At 44.9% G+C, this 20,004-nt stretch overlaps 1 protein-coding gene across 3 annotated transcripts in view; it reads left to right on the forward strand.

Moving 5' to 3' along the window:
• LOC147887797 (receptor-like serine/threonine-protein kinase NCRK) overlaps positions 1-19,707 on the forward strand; it is a 195,636-nt gene extending 175,929 nt beyond the window's left edge. For all 3 annotated transcript variants that reach the window (XM_087393528.1, XM_087393527.1, XM_087393529.1), the window contains 3 exons: positions 18,232-18,447; positions 18,741-19,061; positions 19,413-19,707. In XM_087393528.1, coding sequence (XP_087249654.1) covers positions 18,232-18,447; positions 18,741-19,061; positions 19,413-19,439 — 564 coding nt within the window. In that variant the 3' untranslated portion in view covers positions 19,440-19,707. The remainder of the gene's footprint in view (positions 1-18,231; positions 18,448-18,740; positions 19,062-19,412) is intronic.
• Positions 19,708-20,004: the final 297 nt, after the last annotated feature.

Below are 20,004 nucleotides of genomic sequence, written 5' to 3' on the forward strand. Positions count from 1 at the left end.
GATAATGCACCTCAATGTGCTTTGTCCTAGCATGATAGACTGGGTTATTTGCCAAGTGTATACTGCTCATCATGTTGTCACAATAAATGACAACTAGCCCATCTGTAGACTGATGCATATCATAAAGTAGCTTATGCAACCAAGCTACCTCACATGCAGCCATTGCTGCACCCCTGTACTCAGCCTCTATGCTCGACAAGGCAACTGTAGGCTGTTTCTTGCTGCTCCAAGTGACTGTAGCACTCCCAAAAGAGAACACATATCCACTGGTAGATCGTCTATCAGAAGTACTACCAGCCCAATCAGCATCAGTGTATCCATGCAACTGTATCTGAACCCCAGCCTCATAAAATAGTCCATACTGCAATGTGGACTTCACATACTTGAGTATGCGTCTAGCCGCATCCAAATGCGGTTTCCTTGGAGCCTGCATAAACTAACTTACCAATCCAACAGCATAGCTTAAATCTGGCCTGGTAATAGTCATATAAATCAAACTTCCTACTATGCGCCTGTACATAGTAGGGTCTTCCAGAAGCTCACCTGCATCTGTGCTCAGCTTCACATTCTACTCCAAAGGAACTATAGGCTTACAGCCTGTCATCCCATATTTGGACAGCATGTCCAATCCATACTACCTCTGCAAGAGCTGTATCCCACTTGGTGATCTAATCACCTCAATGCCCAAGAAATAACGCACCTCTCCCAAATCCTTCATCTCAAACTTCTGCTTCAATAGCATTTTCACATGAAGGATATCTTCATCACTATCACCTGTGATGATCAAATCATCAACATAAAAGCCATACAAGGCTTTCTTCAACCCCTGCAAACAAACTCAGGATGAATAGCATGAACATAACCTGGTGGCTGCTCCATAAAGACCTCTTTTTGCAAATCACCATGCAAGAAGGCATTCTTTACATCCATCTGATGTAAAGACCATCCCTTTGATGCAGCCATAGCAATGACTGCTCTTACAGTTGCCATCCTTGCAACCGGACTGAATGTTTCTTCATAATCAATGCCATACGTCAATGTAACCCCTTGACAACTAATCTTGCCGTGTATCTATTCACAGAACCATCTGCATTGTGCTTGATCTTATAAACCCACTTACAGCCAATTGCATTCTTGTTTTTAGGCAAAGGCACCAATTCCCATGTAGCATTTGCTTCCAAGGCATCCATTTCTTCATCCATGGCTTTCTCCCATTTTTCATTTCCCATGGCTTGCTCAAAAGAAGTGGGTTCTGGTTCCTGTATCACTTTGACCATATAGGCATAGTGAATGGCTGTAAATCCATCATATTTCAGCCTATCCACAGGATACCTAGCTCTGGTAGACCTGCGCAAAATAGGCTCACTTCCAGGTGCTCTCAAAACATCCTTGGTCTTCCTTACTCCAGGTGTAACAACAGAAGGAATACCCAACTCATCATCAATGCTCTGTTCTGAGCCACTGGATTCACCATCCACATAAGAGTGACCTACATTCACATCAAACATGGGCTGATCTACCTTCTCTTTTTCTTTTTGTGATACCTGCGTACCACTATCTGCATTTCTTTGAGGAGATTCTCCTGATCTCAATCTACCTGTCCATGGCGAAGTATGTGATCCACTGCTAGAGGACACTGCAGGTCCACTAATATTTTGTGATTGCTGTTGTGAATTCTGTGCAGCATTACCATTTTGTGCATCTACATCAATCATCACATTTACTGGTTTATACCAACTGCTCATCTCATAAAAAACAACATCTCTGCTCACTGTAAACTTACGAGTAGAAGGGTTATAGCATCTATACCCTTTCTGCTGCAGAGAATAACCAATAAAGATGCACTTCTCAGCTTTTGGATCCAACTTGGACCTCAACTCATCTGGCACATGAACATAGGCAATGCAACCAAAAATTTTGAAATGAGAAATGTCTGGTTTCCCACCAGTATACATCTCCTTCGGCGTCATGCCATGTATCGCTGCAGTGGGAGTCCTGTTCATTATGTAAACTGCTATAGCAACTGCTTCAGCCCAATAATAATCTGGTAGACCTTTTTCATTTAGCATGGCCCGAGATACCTCTCCAATATGCCTGTTTTTCCTTTCTGCAAGTCCATTTTGCTGTGGGGTATGACTGCATGAATATTGCTGCTTTATGCCATGCTCCTGCAGGAACCTTGCAAACTCATTTGAGAGGTACTCTCCCCCTCCATCTGACCTTAGGCATTTTATCAATATCTGCAACTACACCGGTCCCATTGTGCAAACATTGCTGCACTCAATTCAGGCATGTCTGCATCCAATGTAAACATCCTGCCCTTCTTCTTCCCTTTTGCTATCAAGCGACCGTTATTTTTCATATCCTCAACAAAGCATCCATGAGGATTAAATCTGACTTGCAAGCCCTGCTCAACCATTTGACCAATAGAAATCAGATTCTTGGTGATGTTCGAGACATGAAATACATCAGACAGGTATTTCTTTTTCCCATCCTGCATAGACAAAGGAATTTTACCAATCTGCACAATAGGATGTGCAGTATCATCACCAGTCTCCACAAATCTTGGTTTTTCCATTTTCCTTGCATCCTGCATCCATTCTGCATGACGTGTCATGTGGTTTGACGCACCTGAGTCAACATACCATACATCATTTCGTTCTTCTACACTTGTCGCAGAATTGGTCATGTGCTGCACCATAAATAGATGCTCATTTCTGTCATCGCCCTGTCTACTAGAAGATGCATAATTACCTTGCTGCAATTTTCCATTCATAATGTCATTCTGCTTTTTGTAGCAGTCCTTAGCCATATGACCCATTTTACCACAGTAGTAGCATTCAACATTGTTGTTTGCATTTTGGCCTCTCTGCCATCCACCATGGCCTCTTTGGCTCCCCCTGCCTCTAGAGTTACCACGTCCTCCATAGGATTGGTTTTCTTGAGTTTGGTGTATATTCTGATTTCTACCACGGCCTGCAGATCGGCCTCCTCTACCTCTGCCTCTACCTCTTCCAGCATTTGATTAGAAGACAGTTTCTTTTGAAGTTCCTCTGGAAGAAGATGCACCCCCATTTCTCTGCTCTTCAGAAATTAGAAGAGCAAACAACTCTTCAAAATTAGGAAATTTTTCACGGACGGCAATGGATGTCCGGAACTGTGCATAATCCTTTCCTAGACCATTCAAGGTCACAGAAACTAGATCATCATTTTCCACTGGCGACCCAATGGAAGCAAGTGCATCTGCAATTTTCTTCACCTTCATGTGGTAGTCATTTATGCTCAAATTTTCTCTCTGCACATTGTGCAACTCTTGTTTGAGCTGCATTTTCCTGGCTTGCGTATTTGTGCTGTACATTTTTGCCAAAGTATCCCATGCCTCCTTTGGCGTACTTGCATCCTGAATATGCACAATCATAGAATCCGAAATACTGATAGACAGCCAGTACATAACTTTTCTGGCTCTCTCATGCCATTCTTTAAATGCCTGCATTTCCTGTTGATTGGGAACATTAGGAAGAACTGGTTCTTCTTCATTTCCTGTAATGAACTCCCAATAGCCTTGGCCCATAAGGAAATTCGTCATTCTAAACTTCCATGCTTGGAAGTTGTTCTTGTCAAGCTTTTTTGTGACAATCTGTGAAAGAGAATCAGACGCCATTACAGAACACTGCAAAATATTCTGTCATTGTGAAAAACACAGCTTTTGCCTCACACGGTCAGATCTGCAAAACTGACGAAAGTGGTATTTGACCACACAGTCACTTCCTAGTGACGATTTTGCATGAACAGGCAACAAGCATGATTCTGCAACTTCCAATATCTCTGCACACAGGCATACGATGCAATTTCTGCGGCAACTTTTCACCGACCAGCCGAGCAGTGCTCGCACAGCAAAAATAGGGCCTTTTTCTGAGTGCCTGCGAAGAACTTCCGTCTTCAAAATGGGCCCCGAAATGGCCTCAAATCAGAAAAATAAAGTCCCGCAGCATATACTGCCCTCTCGCCACACCGCGAAGGGCGTCTCAATCTGAGACAGTGCACTCTTGCACTTCTGGCTGTGCTACCTGTAGAGATTTGCTCCCAAACTTGAAATAGGAAAGCAACACTGGTTCTCTTACCAGGACACCGCGAACTTGGTTTGCTTTCTTGAGCTCCTTACCACGAACAAGGCTCTGATACCATGTGAAGATAGTGGGAGAGAGGGAAGGAGTCTCACTTGTGGCTTTCTCACATACACAATGGGGGAATACACACACAGGGCGAGGCTGAAAACAGTTTTTCTCTTCTTAGTTGTGAAAGCCAAAAGAACTCTAGTACAAAGAAAATAGAAGAACCCTATATGTGGGTCTCAAACCAAACTCAACTAACTAAGGTGGCATACTAACTGAGCCACGAACTAGAGTAGATAAGGATAGCTGTCATCCAGCTATTATTCGTGGACAGTGTACCAACTGCATCTGCAGCTAACAAGTCGGTGACATAAATACACAACGGTCACCCTGGCATATCACGAGTGGAGCTCGATATCTCAACACATACAGGGCCTAGGCAGAGTTCCACACCGTCGCCGTAGGCAGCTGATCTGGAACCAGCTTCATCCAAGCGTCACTGGAGGTGCTATTGATATCCTTTTTATCCAGGAACACAAGCTGGATGCTAGTGATTGCTCTAAGTCTGGCAAACTGCTTTCAGGACATAACTTCTGGTCGCCTGCTATGGGCACAAGGGGAGGTACTTGCATTTCGGTCTGTCTTTCTATTCTCCCCTTGGTTGCTGGTCATGGTATTATCTCCCCTTCTAGAGCTCAATGGATCATTATTTTGATTGGAGGGTGTAAGATTGGTCTTCTCAATCTTTATGCTCCCAACAACAGAGGGGAGCGGATCTTCTTTTGGAAGGAGTTACTCTCTTGGGCCCCCATTGCAGATTCTTGGATCATTGGTGGCGACTTCAACATGGTTGAGTTGCCTTCAGACAAAAAGGGAGACAGACAGGGTGGAATTCATTCTTTGGAGAGGGCAGCCTAGGATGCCTTTCTCTTTCAGGTCAGTGGCAGAGACACTTGGTTGGATGATGCCTTTCATATTATGCCACGGTCACTCTTGTATTCTTGGTCAAACAGGAGAATACACATGCCCATTCATGCACGGATTGACAAATTTTATGTAGACGATTGGGCTCTTGACAGAGGAGGATCTGTATGCATTTATACTGGGGTTTCCACCTCAGATCATTTTCCAGTGGTGGTGTTGCAGATTCTTGAGCCTCATCGGAGAGGACGCTCTGCTAGTGTCAGGATTCTAGATGCATTTTATGCAGAGGAGAGCCTCACAGAGGATATTTTACAGATTTGGGTTTCTCACATACAGGGTGGAGCTGTCCATCCATCTCAGGTAGCTGCAGCCTTATCCGAAATTAGGGACTATTATCATTCAGTTGCTGATTCTAGGAGACGTGAGATTCTCAGATGTGAGATGGTATACACCAGCAGTTAGCGTCCCTTTAGAGGGAAGAGCAGAAGAGGCCCACAGATGCTTGGATTTAGGAGCGCCTTGCTGCAGCAAGGGCTCATTTGCAGACATTGTTGGATCAGAGAGCAGAGTATGCCTTTCATGCACAGGAATCCTTTTGGATTCAGATGGGTGGCAGGGTCAACAAACACTTTTTCTCTACTCATGGGCCCAGACATAGTAGAGATAGTGTTTCGCAGCTTGTTGACTCAGACGGGGTGTTACAGTCATCCTGATGCTGTCATGCATGTAGCTTCAGATTTTTTTGCATCCCTTCTTACTGCAGATCCAGGCACACAGGCCATTGATGATGCTAGAGAGGTTATTTGGCAGTGTATCCGTGTATTGCTGAAGGATGAGATGTATGTTTCTCTGGATGCACCTTTCACCAATGCAGAATTCAAGACTACATTACTTGCCCTTCACAAGGGCAAGTGCCCAGGTTCAGATGGACTTACCCCCTCCTTTTTTATTACTTTTTGGGAGTAGATTGGTGATCACATTACATCAGCCCTGCAGGGCATGTGGGACTCTGGTGAGATGCCAGACTCACTCACAGATGGTCTCATTCATCTCATTCCAAAGGGGGGTAATAGGAATCTTGTGTCTCAATGGAGACCCATCACTCTTTTGGGCACTTTTTACAAGATTCTAGCGAAAGCCATCAGTCTGCGGCTATAGGTTTTTCTTCCAGATTTGATTCATGACATGCAGACAGGGTTTGTGCATGGCAGAAGTATTTTTGATAATATTTTCTCATTTTGGGAGGCCTCAGAATGGGCCATGCAGAGCCACCAGAGATTGGCCATTCTACTCTTGGACTTTGAGAAAGCTTACGACAGAGTAGACTGGGATTTCTTAGAGGGTACTCTATCTCGCTTTGGTTTTTCAGATGCATGGATTAGAGGAGTATCCTCTCTCTACAGATCAGCCCATAGCTAGTTGCTCATTGGGGGGGTAAGGGGGGACAGGTTTCAGATTTCCAGATCCGTCCGCCAGGGATGTCCTCTTGCCCCGTTTCTTTTTCTGTTTGTGGTGGAAGCTATAAGTATCTACATTAGATCTCAAGCTGATATTTATGGGCTAAGGCTTCCTATCCGCCGGGAAGAAGAGCTCCTGGATAGTGAGTTGGCAAATGACACAGCTGTTTTTTTGGATGCCTCCCCCAGGACACTCACTTCCTTCCAAACAGCCTTGGATTTGTTTTGCACGGCTGCAGGTGCACACATTAATTGGCATCAATCCAGTGGTTTTTGGATTTGCGAGGATGACACCCCGGATTGGGGTAATGATATTGGCTTCACTTGGGTACAGAGGGGCTTCTCCCTCAGATATTTGGGCTGCTAGGTTGGGGTGGGCATCTCTCCCTCACAACAGTTTGCTCCGGTGTTGGAAAGCATCAGAAGAAATCTCCTTTTCTGGAGCTCAGCCAAACTTGACTTGGCCTCCAGGGTGGTGGTGGTTAACCAGGTTCTTCTAGCCACAGCATGGTTTGTATCCTCTTGTTGGTGCCACTCTAGGGATTGTATCACTCAGCTTAAGAGGCCTGTACGAAACTTTTTATGGAGTGGTCTAGATGGCACAACTAATGTTACAGCCAGGGTGGCTTGGGAGACCTTGATTCTTCCTACAAGAGAAGGGGGTTTGAATATCATCGACCCAGATCTACAGTGCAGAGATTTACTTTGCAAGTTCGTTGTGAGAGGGCTTATGCTAGGACAATTTATCAGATGCATACAGTCTCACACGCCCACTTCAGGAGAGGATTGGACACACAGTACTAGATGGGTTTTCACCATAGCCCACCTTAGGTCTCCCTCTTCCCCTCTTATGGTTGCTATCCTGAAAGCATGGGCCAGCTTCAGGAGTACTCTTCGCAGGATTCCCCCATCCACCCGTGAAGAGATTGAAAGGCAGCCTATCATGTGGAATGATAGGATTGGAATGATAGGATTTTGAATGAGCTTGGCAGACCACTTGGAGCTTCTCCTTACATGCAGTGGCTAAGATGGGAGAGGGGCCCTGCATCTACAGTGGGAGCACGGAAAGCCTTCAGGAACCTTCCTGCAGACCAACAGGCCCAGATGGTTCTCAATCTCAGAGGGAGTGCAGGGAGAGTCCAACAGATTGATGCAGCCTTGCCCTTGGATTGGGTGGACATAGATGACATGCCTATTACTTGCTCCACCTGGATGGGGGCGTTTTCCAGATTGGGAGTTCCTTTACAAGTGATTGCTTTTCTTGACCCACATGAGGATGCCTTAGTATTTGATGTTTCTTCGGGGGGCAGGCTGTCGAGATGCACAGACGATATCTTGTTGGAGGTACCGTTTCAGCCAGTCAGGATAGTGGGCTTCATGGAGCATGGCTCTCTTTCACAGTGATACTTGGATCCTGACCCGCTTCTCCTCGCCCTTGGCTCATGGAGGCTGTGGCTCTATGGAGGTGTCCCAATTAAGTTTTTGCAGTGGGACCCTGGGGAATGGGAATGGATAGATGAAGGGCACCGAGAGAAGGGCATCCCCTTCTTTCCTTACACGGTCAGTAATGCTAGGAAATTCCAGCTCAGATCTAGGGGTTGGAAGCCTACCACAGCTCCTCATTGGGAGAACTTTCAGATTTTTGCTGACTTGCAGAGAATTTTTTGGCAGAGGCTCCGGAAATCCCACTGGAATAGAAAAATGACTCTCTTCTTTTGGCTTTTTATTCATGGTGAGATAGCAGTGAACCATTGGAGGTCCAAGTTCGGATCTGACCCTTCTTGCCCTCGCTGCCTTTCTGCTTTGGAGACAATACAGCACTGCCTATGGGATTGCAGACAGGCGAGAATCATATGGAAGGGGATTGCAAGACTTTTCAGCACTTTTGTTTGCCTACCTTTCTATATGACTTGGGGATCAGTGGCTTGGCTTACTCTTTCGTGGCCCCATGTATTTTTTGAGAGACTTGACTCCTCTTGGGCTCTTCACATCCGATGACACCTTGTGGAGTCGTGCTCTCTAGAGGATGTTACGGCCACTCTTTTCAAGGCTGCTCACTCCTCGGTCGACTCTCCATGGGAGATCCTAGCTAGCATTGCAGCATGGCACATTTTGAGAGCCAGGTGCACTGAGGCTTTGGAGGGTTCTCAGGTTCACCCTTCTTAGATCTTGGCCAATACTTGGATAGATACGATACACACTCTAATGGCCATTTGGGCGACCATGCAAGGATCATCTCGAGCAGCCTCCTCCAGGAGAGTTACTTTTCTCAGAGATTGGAGAGACTCTCCCTTCTTTGCTGAGACTTCTACAGGGTTGAGATGGCATTTTCAGCCTCAGCCTTGGTTTCTTTCTACCTCATTCCTCTGAGGTGTTTTTATTACATGCTTAGCATGGTGTATTTCCGCACAGAGCTTGCTCTAGCGGGTTTCTTTCTTACTTAATAGAAGTCTCTTTTTTGAAAAAAAAAAAAAGGGTAGGAGGACTTTTCAAAGATGACTTAGTCGGAGAGTCCCGGGAATCCAGCTTTGCGGCGGCTACCGGCTGCTCGCCGGATTCTAAGGACTTTCCTTCCAGGAGAACCTGTTCACCCACGTGGAGGGCCGGAGGGAGGCATCACACGCTTAACCGTGGTTAGTGTTGCGTTCTTGGTTTTTCTTGCCGTCACATTTATGTTGCGCGTGCCGTTCTCTGTGCTCCTAGGTAGGTGCCCCGTTCTTTGTGCATATCGTCTCTCCAATTCCATTCTTGGTGCATGCTTCGTCTGTCGCCTTGGTAGTTTTGTGCACCTTCTCTAGATCTCTCTCTGGAGTAGCCATTGAGGATAAGTTTTAAAGGCGAAGTTCTAAGGGCATAGCGATCCGGAGACAAGCTGTTATGTGTAGAGTGGAGGATCATGTAGGCATCAGATGTTGTCCCTTCCTCATTGCTTATTCTGAAGGGTGACATGCACAAAATGCTGAGATTTGATTTTGAGTTTTGCAATGGCTTTGACCATGCTTTGTTTGGCGCAAGGGGTTTTCACAAAGGAAATAGTCGAGTGAGATCATGCGACACGCGAAGTTGGAGGCGGAGGTTTAGCTATGGCGATGCATAAGATTTTAGAAGGGGGCATGATCAGATCAGCGAAAAGGCATCATGGTTTTGACTGAGCTCCAAGACATGCGGATGAAGAAGATCGGATTGTGGAGCGGGAGATCTTCTTGAGGGAAATGAGAAATGGGGCGGTTTGTGTTCCCGTGAAGCTTGGTTGTAGCCTTCGTGTAGAAGCTTCCTTGGACCAAAAACTCCATGCATCACAGCTGCTTTGATCTCCTTTAGATGTTTTGGCTGAGAGGATTGGTGAACAGAGGCTTGGCTTGCATAACAATGCACAACAGAGACAAAATCTTTGCCAACAACATTGGGACATTCGCAACAGACATCCATAGAAATTTCCTTGTATAACCTCGCAAAACAAAGCAAAGAGAAACTTTGCCAACATCACACAACAAATAAGACATTTGTAGCAATGGTGGTAGCATTGTTCACCGAAGCGACTATGAGCTTAAGCGCCTCTGCATAACTAGTTTGCTCACGGCTGCATGCAATGAGGGCAAGGAAGTGAGCACTGCACAGGCAAGCGAGATGAGGTCCCTTTGAGGCGGCGATGCTATCTTGTAGAGTTGGTTAGGGTGCATAAGTTAAGTCTGGATAGTATGGCCTAGAATGTGTAGATGGAGATTGTGAGGCCATATTCCGTCTTTGGAAATGTTTGGGTCGAACGGCTGAGATTTAATCTCAGCCGACCTCAAACCTTTATGTCAAAATCAAGGTTTTGATGTCTTCGCCAATTCCCCGAGTAGAGGAATTGTGACAAGTACCACAGTATATAGTGTGACACTAGACTCTAGAAAGCCATAGTGCATATGGGATAACTCCCAATATGACACGTGGCATGTCCAAGACTCACTAGACTATAAACACATCTAGACCACCTAGAACACTCATTTTAGACTCACTTTGGCTTCATATTCCAACACCCCCCCATGAAGGCAAGGTGAGACAACTCGAATGGAACCAAGAACAGAACATGACAATGACGGTCCAAGGTGAGAGACTATTGGAATGGAACCAAGAACAGAACATGACAATGACAGTCATCAAATTGTGCACCCTATGTAACTCAGAGGCTAAAGTCTGAGCGTGTTCAAAGGTTGATCTAAGCACTCTCATGGCTTGAGACTCAACACGCTCAGAGGCTCACGTTATAGCATGGCTGCATGACCAGCTTATAGGTCTAGGAATACACCAACATCCTGGAACTTGGCCAGGCCTGATAACGAGACCTATCAAAGCCAATACATGGCTCCCACAATACATCCCCCTCTAAACCTATCAAATCCAATACATGGCTCCCATAGTACATCCCCCCTTGGCTTCATAACAGGACATGTTAGGAAGCCACACACAAAAATAGGAAAAACCAATACATCTTTTTAGGAGGACTATCCAAGGAACAGGACCTGTAGACTCAATGAAAACCAAACACTCAAAACATATCATTTTAACGGGACTACCCAGGGCAGAGAACCCCAAAATACATCAAACTGTAGGTATAATAACAATAGATCTCTTAGAAGTAAGAGATGTCCTCCAAGTAGCTAAGGCACATGTGTGCACATCCCTGCGAGTCGATGACGATGCCAATGAAGCGCTAGGTAGGAATGCCCCAAAATATGAGTCGGTGAAGTCCATGGGGTAGCTACATGGAGCAATCACATGGTGACTCTCAAAATGCCGGAAGGAGAGTCACCAATGTTGAAGTAGAAGCCTCAGTTACCACGACCAATCGGGAAGTCAATCAATGCGAAGTACCTTAGGCACCGATCGAATAAGCAATGCTGAAGAAGTCACTCGTTGATGTAGAGTGGTCTACATCAAGCTCGATGTAATGCACTAATCAGATAGATCACTATAGTGGAGTGTGTCGGCGGAGAACTCACATCTAGCTCAGGAAGTCTTCACCAAAGTTTGGAGTAGTCACATGAAGGAGTCACCGCAATGTAATGTCAAGAGCTCACATCAAGTGACGGGCAGAGAAGACAGAGGCAGCGTGGACAGTAGCTCCAAGAGAATGTCTGGCAGAAGGAGCAAATGGCGGGCTGGAGCAGAGATCAACGATGAAGAGGATGAACAGCTCCATGTTGAGCTGGTTGCATCATGCTTGGGCTGTCAAATCATTCAGCTCTAGAACAAAATTCATGCGCAGAAACAAATCTCGTCACTTCTTACAAGGGCTGTAACTTTTCACAAAAAACTCGGATTGCAGTGATGTAAAAACAAAATTTGTAGTAGTCAAGGTTCTCTACAACTTTGCTGAAGACACAAAGCCGTGATTCTGCTTCTACATCCGGATAGAAGTGTCACATCGTTCACAGGTCACAAAAAGATTGAGTTGAAGGAAGGAGAAGAGAGGTGGCAGATCATGGGGTGGAGAAGAGAGCTCAAGGAAGGAGAGAAGAGGGCAGCCTTCCAAGGAGGAGGAGGTAGAGTAGCTTCATTGGCCTCCCTCACCTCAACCTCTTGGAAGGGAAAGGGAAAGAGAGAGCAGGGCAAGGAACATGGCTCTGATACCATATGAAGGGACATGGAGCAAACTAGGAACGGAATGGAATACTCACATAGTATAAAGCTTAATGTTGACTGATGTAATAGACAATAGACAAGTACAATACTATATAGTGTGACACTAGACTCTAGAAAGCCATAGTGAATGGGATAACTCCCAACATGGCACGTGGCATGTCTAGGACTCACTAGACTATAAACACACCTAGAACACTCATTTTAGACTCACTTTGGCTGCATATCGCGGATGTCTTCCTGAAAGAATTGAGTGCCATAGTCGGCAAGACAGGTTTGCAGGATCTGGACTGGAGGGACTGTGTTAACAAGGCCTGAAATGGGATTGAGACTAGAGTCTTGAGTTTCAAAGGAAAATCCTGGCTAGACCCTTCTCAAAAAAAGAGCTTGAGGATGCCCTGGACTCTCTGGAGGATGATAAATCCCCTGGCCTCAAGTAGAGTTCTATAGAGAATTCTAGGACATAATTGGGGACGATCTAACTGAGATGGCCAACTATGCAGTTGCTAATGGCTTGCTGTCCGCTGATGTTAACACTGAGATGGCCAACTATGCAGTTGCTAATGGCTTGCCGTCCGCTGACGTTAACGTAGGGCTTCTCAAGCTTTTTCTGAAAAAACCAAACTGCATTAAGGTCAAGCATTGGAGGCTGATTTCAATGCTTAGTACCTTGTATAAGCTTATTGCCAAAGCATTTCCCATCCACACAAGAGAGGTATGCATGACCGTGGTAGATAGGGACCAATGTGGACTTGTAAAGGGACGGGATATTTTTTATAACACCCCAAATGTATCTATAGCAATAGATTATGCGTATAGTTCCAATTAGAAGATCGTAGTGTTCAGGGTGGATCTGGATAAAGCCTATGATAGAATCCGGTGGGATTACATCAAGGCTACTCTGGGAAAGCTAGGATTTTTATTTTTTTTTTGGGGGGGGCAAAAAAGAGACTTCTATTAAGTATCAAAGAAAACCATTAGAGCAAGCTCCATACGGGAATACGGGATACACCACACAATGCATGAAAAGCTCAACAGCCAAAAAGAAAGGATTGGGGCTGATAGTGCCATCTCAATCTGGTAGCAACCTCCGAGAAAAAGGGAGAACCCCTCCAAACTTGAAGAAATACAGTCCTCCTAGAAGAGGCTGCCCGTGAAGGGCCCTGCATGCTAGCCCATATGGCTAGCAAAGTGTGAACCGTGTCACTCCAAATACCCATGAACACCTGTGATGGGTGTATCTGGGTGTCATCCAAGGCCTCTGTGCATCTGGCTCTCCAAATGTGCCAAGAGGAAATGCTAGCCAAAATCTCCCAAGAGGTGTCCACTGAAACATGTGGAGCTATGAAAGGAATATGTGGTATATCCTGAAGAGAGCAGGGCTCTATCACCTGTCGGCGGATCGAGAGTGCCCAAGAAGAAGACTCACCCTCATAAAACACCTGGGGCCCAGTAAGGGATAACCATGCAACCGAGTCCCAAGTCATGAAGAAAGGGGAAGTATGAAAAATGCTGAGTATCCGAGCAACTCCTTTCCAAACAATTCTCGGATAGCAGTTCCTCTACAAGTGATCGCTCTTCAAGATCTCGGGAAAGATGCTCTAGTCTTTGACGTTGAGGATGGAGGTATACTCTCTAGATCCATGGATGATATTCTTCTAGATGTTGCCTTTCAGCCTGTCAGGATTGCTGGTTTTGTGGACCATGGAACGGGCTTGCAATGGTACTTAGATCCCGATCCTCTGCTCTTGGCCCTGGGATCCTGGAGGTTGTGGTTATATGGAGGTGCACCTATCAAGTGCTTACAGTGGGACCCAGGAGAGTGGGAGTGGGTTATCATGGGCACCGAGAGAGGGGAATTCCCTTCTTTTGTTTCACGGTTGGTAATGCCAAGAGATTTCAGCTGAGCAGTAGAGGTTGGATTCCCTCCAGAGCCCCCCATTGGGATAGCTTCTTCATCACCACAGATTTGCGTAGGAATTTCTGGAGGAGGCTCTGGAAATCCCTCAGAAATAGAAAGATCACTCTTTTCTTTTGGCTTTCTATTCATGGAGGGATTGCAGTGAACCTGTGGAGATCATGATTTGCAGTCCCAAAGGCAATGTCGCACTGACTCCTTTGCAGAATGACAGTGAGGGCAAGTGGGATCAGTCTTTTGATATCAGTTAACATCAAGCTATCTACATGTGAGTATTTTGGTTATCATTGCCTAGCACTTGTTCTTTCATTTTCCTTTCCATTTTGCTTTTCGTTATGCTTTCCACATTTCCATTCTGTTTGTAGCTAGCTATTAGATCTCTTCAGAACCTGGGTGACAAGAGGGGTGAAGAGGGATTAAGGAGAAGTGTGTTTCAGAGAAGGCAAGGGCTGTTTCTATCTTGCCAGAGAAGAGAAAAAAGCTTAGTATTTAGTGATCTCCCACCAAAAGAGCATAGCTTGGCAGAGAGTAGAACCTTGACAGGGTTAGGAAAAGGATATATATATATATTGAATGAATAAAAATTCGAATAATAGGAATGGAAATCCTTATCCAAAGAGAGAGAATCAATGAGGATGATACTTCTTTATCCGTGAGCCATTTACGGGTGCTGGTACCTTCTTGCCCTCCAAGGTGGGCAAATAAACCCCTCCACTAGGAATAATCCTTGTGATAAAGAAGGGCCCTGTCTAGCCACTGACAAATTTGGGTTTATGCTTCAGGAACTTACTGGAATATCTTGGAATTCCCTGTTCCTGAGATTTCTGTCATGCCATGCTTTCTGCCTCTTTGCCATACTTCTTCAGCAAGGATTGCTTCACGACGATGTTCATCCAAGGCTTCAAGATCCCATAATCACTCAAGTGTGCACGCCTCCAAGTTATCATCGATCTCTGCCATGACCCTAGTAGTCTTCATGTGGAACTCATAGGGCATAACCGCCTCCAGGCCGTAAATTAGCTGGAATGGTGAATATCCAGTGCTAGCCTTGTATGCTGTCTTGTAAGCAAAAAGAGCGGCTGAAAGTAGAATATCCCAATTTGCCAAGGAATGAAGGCATAACCGAGCCACAAACAATTTGCAGTTGGGTGATGAGGTCAGTAATGACATCATTGAGAAAGTGGGTACCTCTGTCACTCATCAATTTCACAAGACATCCAAACCTAGAAATGATTTGATCATACAAGAATGAGGCCACAACTTGAGCAGTGCAGGTCTTCGCGGCCTTCGCCTCCACCCATTTAGTGCCATAATTAGTAGCAATCAGAGCATACTTGTTCCCTCTTTGAGTTGCAGGAGAGATGGGTCCAACAAAATCCAATTCCCATCTATAGAAGGGTGGTACAGGCTTGGATGGCTGAAGGGGAAGGTGCTCCCATCGGGTAGGCTTTGGCCTCCTTCTTTGACATGAGTCGTAGCGATGCAGCAGCCATAGGAGTTGATGATGACCTTCCAAATGCGGGCCTCTTCCGTGTCAGTGTCACAGTACCAAAAGATGACTACCTATTTGCTGTGGACTGCTTTCCCCCATGGTATGCAAAAATTGTACACTTGTTGTCTATAGGTGAGTTTCCCAAAGGGTTAACGCCAACACAAAAGCGGAGGCAGATTGTTCAGGCTGTTCCTTTCAAACTGATCGCGGGTCAACTGTGCAAGCTGGGGAAGGACCACATTTTAAGGAGGTGCGTGCTCCCTCATGAAACACAAGCCATCCTTCAGGAGGCTCACTCAGGAATGGGGGGAGGTCATATGACACCAAAGGCCAATGCTAGAAAGATAATGTGCTCTGGGTTGTGGTGGCCAAAGCTATTCCAAGACTGCTATGCTCATGCAAGTGGTCTGTAGGTTGATGCAATCGTCCTGCTCTCACTAGGATGTCAAAGTCAAACTCTTGAAATCAAATTCCACCTGCTCAGTCTCCCCCCGAGCGTTGGTTTGTTCAGCAAGTATTTGAGAGCTTGATGATCAGTAATGATGATAAACTTGTTGCCCAAGAAATAGTGCCGATACTTTGTCATCGCATAGACCATGCCCAAGCCCTCGCGTTCAGCAGTGCTATAGTTTCTTTCTACTCCGTTGAGTTGTCTGCTCGTGAAGTACACAGGTAGGTCGAGTTTGTGTTCCTCATCTAGTTGGGCCAATATCGCACCAATCGCCAGCCCAATTGCATCTACATGCACATGGAACACGACATCCCATTGAGGTTGCCGCAAGATGGGTGCCTTTACTAGATGGTCCTTGATAGAACCTGATGAACCTTCTATAATAACCCACATGTCCCAAAAAGGACTTGACTTCTCTGGGTGTGCGAGGAATAGGTAAGGTCGATATGACTTCCACCTTTGCTAGGTCTGTGGTTATTCCCTTAGCCGAGACAATGTGGCCAAGGAGAACCCCTCGCAAGGCAAGGAAGAAGCATTTGTCGGGATTCAAGCACAACCTAGCTTCTCTGCACTTATCAAAAACCCACCTCAACTTACTCATGTGATCAATTTCAACAGCAGGTTCGAGGTGAGAAGCATTCTTACCATTGAACACAGAGAAGTCATCCAAGAATACCTCAAGCAACTTTCTGATGTTCTCTTGGAAGAGTTTGGTGACAAGATGTTGAAACGTTGCCGGTGCATTGCACAGACCAAAAGGCATCATCCGATAAGCATAAGTTCCCCATTGGGTGACGAAGGTAGTCTTTAACTGATCTTGCTCTCGCATCCAAACCTGGTTATACCCACTGTATCTATCCATGAAGGAGTAGAGAGCATGACCAGCTACGGTTTCTAGCACCCTGTCAGTGAAGGGAAGAGGAAACCTATTCCGACATGTGGTGGTATTTAGTCCTATGTGACACCTAGGACACTTAGTCCTAGGTCTAGGTACTTGTACCTTGTACTCCTTTGTTTTTGATTATCCAACTTTGATGTGACGGCTAAGGCGTTTATCATCGACTCTTTTGCTACCTGCACTCTCTCTCTCCTACTCGATCCTACAATTGGGTTCTCAAAACTTGATTCTTGATGTACTTGGGCAGCTCTTGAAAGCTTGCTACCTCGAAGATGCAAGCTTCTTGGTTTTTGGGTTCTCTTTAGGGAGGCAAGGCTTCTGGCTAGGCAGATAATAGCATGGTGACAATAGGAAACAGATGCTGCAGGCTGCCAAGCAAGGGCTGTTGGCAGTGGGAACTCTATGATGGTGGAATTGATCATGCCGCGTCAAATTGACAAGCTCAGCAACGAGAGGAACTTGACTTGAGCCCTGATATGCAAACAAATGCTCAAAAGCATTGAGAGTTAGCATCATGAAAAATAAAAGCTTGGTCCGCCACCCAAAGCTTTAGCATAGATGGGTACAGTGAGCCATGCAAATTTCAAATTTATTGCCTGCCTAGTACCTGCAGTTTGGCATCAGTACCTGCACACGTTGCATGTGGCGTGTGCTTGCTTCAGTTCTGGTATGCCCTAATTACAAAGTGTTGAAATTTGAACTGGCACCAAATCTCGCACTAAGGAAGTCAATGAGACCTTTACTCTCTACTTACTCTCCTTATTCGATTGCATGTTTGGGTACCAGGTCTATGGTATTCGGGTACCAAGACTAAAATTTATTATTTGGGTAGCGTTTGGGGTACAAAAACATGTTTAGATATGACACTCCTTTACTATATTAATCTTTTGCCTCGTTCTGTTATGTATTCTTCAGCTATTCAAAATCTGGAAGGAAGTACATATCTAGTCTTATCCTTCATATATATATAAATTTAGAATTAAAGGAAATCTCTCACAAGGGCTAAGATTTCTCTATCATTCCATTCCGTGAAGCATGCTGATTAAACTTAAGACGCTTCACAGAATTGCCGTTTGAGATGAATGTATTGTCTGTCCAACACCCAGTCCAGGTCAAGGTGCACCAAATAAATTATCTCTACATCAATAAGCTTTGAAGATTATCGGCTATCTAGCAACAAACAAACATAAAACTTCCTTCTGGATGATTTGATGATATCAATATCCACAGTAAGCTAGAGTTCAAATGGGGAGAGGCAGAAAGAGGGGAGGAGACTTTTATTTCGTAAGTGAACTGAAGTTGTGAATACTTTTTATTCTTTTGGATTTATTGAAATTACTTCATTTATTGGCAGGCTCTACCATTGTTGCTAGATGAAAATGAAATTTTCCAGAAAGTAGTAGATCCATCTCTAAATGGCAGCTTTCCTGTGAAAGATATGCTTCAAGTGGCACAATTGTCATGGGCATGCCTGCAAGGTGATGCTGAAGCCAGGCCTACAATGACTTCAGTGGTGCAAGTTCTTGCCAGTATGATACCTGAAAATTCCCAGGCCTGTGGCCCCAAAAAGGTGGTACTTGATTTTATATTCCACTGCTCAAGTTGGTTTTTTGCTATGATAATTTTCTAGCAACAATATTGCCAATTGCCTGTACCACACATTCAGGAGAAAGGGGGGGAGGGGGAGGAGGATCTATATAAATAACTTTGGGTCCTAAACAGATACATAAGAAAACCAGAGGCCCACAGGACTCTGAGCAGGCCATATGTAAGCATGTACACATTCGATAGCGTGAAACTTTTTGTGGGCTTGTGAGAACTGAGTGGATGAGTTCTCAGCTTAGCTGACTTGCTTTTGTATAGGTGCCTCAAACTTTCAACAGGGGTCAAGACTACACTGTCAGTCGAGAAGACATTGCTCGGCATAAAAAGGACTATCTATCAGAATTAAGTCTGCGCCCCTCTCTAAGTCTTTCTGAGATACAAGATGATACTAGCAGTCAGGAAGAAGCACTGGGTTTGTCTCAAATTTTGTTTGGAACAAATTCTTGGTTACCATGTGAGTATCTGCAAAGGATTAGTGCTATGACTTCCCACATTTCATGCAAAACATCTGTGGATGACGAACCTCTGGACATCTTGAAGCCGCGCTTGGAGTCCTTTTGGCAAACCAATGGTTTACTGGTATGTGATGGTTTATGCCTTTTTCTCTGCCAAACTTTGCAAATATTTTAGAAAGCAGTACAGTAAACCTTTTAATCTTGCCAGCACACGAAGTACATAAATTTGTGTCCATTTTGTGGAACTTCAATCTTATTTTGTAATAACGACTGCCTAGGATTCAATTTTCCAATAGTGGTAACATCAGAGCCATTAAGTCGTCACAAAAGCTCACTTCCCATTTCTATGGAAACTCAGGAACAAAGCTCTGAGTGTAAGAAATGGTGATTTTCTTCTGGTACAAAGTGAGGATCCTGTTTTGTAGGCAGAGAAGATGTAGAAGTATTTCTACTGAGTGAAGGATCTCCTTTGCAGGCACAGATTTCCAGCCCTGGACGATAGCGAGAAAACACTAGCAGCTAAGTGGGCTTACAAATAGATCGATGCTCTGATAACACTGTCTCAAACAGTTAGATCATGAGGTTAAAAGAATGTCTATATCATGTATGTACAGCTGTACAGAACTGGGAAAAGCTTTTTCTATGACTGGCCAAATCAACCTTAGGGAGGCTTTTCACTCTGATCTATTGTAGGTTTGGCAGCAGATAAACTGCTTGTGGGTAAATCTCTAATGTTTACATGCATCTTTAAAGCAATTCTTATTGCTAGTCTGGAGGATTGTCAACTCTGTCATATTTTATGAAGAATTAAATTTTCTTGCAATGTCAATTATTTTATGACACTATCCCTTTATGATAAGTATTGAGGCTTCACAGCACAGTATTATGGTTCAAGGAGTATCCAAGCTTTTGATGGATCTCCATGTCTCCAGTCTCTGTCAAATATGATTGTACTCCTGTACTCTCTCTCTCTCTCTCATGCGTCCTTCTCTTCCTCTCTCTCTTACCTCCCCTGTCCCTATAGCTCCTTTTCTGTTGCCTGCTTCTGTTAAATCTATCTCATTCTC

This window comes from Dipteris shenzhenensis, chromosome 22 (genome assembly GCF_047967505.1).
Source record: "Dipteris shenzhenensis isolate YYH24624 ecotype China chromosome 22, Dip_SZ_1.0, whole genome shotgun sequence".
Classification (NCBI taxonomy): Eukaryota; Viridiplantae; Streptophyta; class Polypodiopsida; order Gleicheniales; family Dipteridaceae; genus Dipteris; species Dipteris shenzhenensis.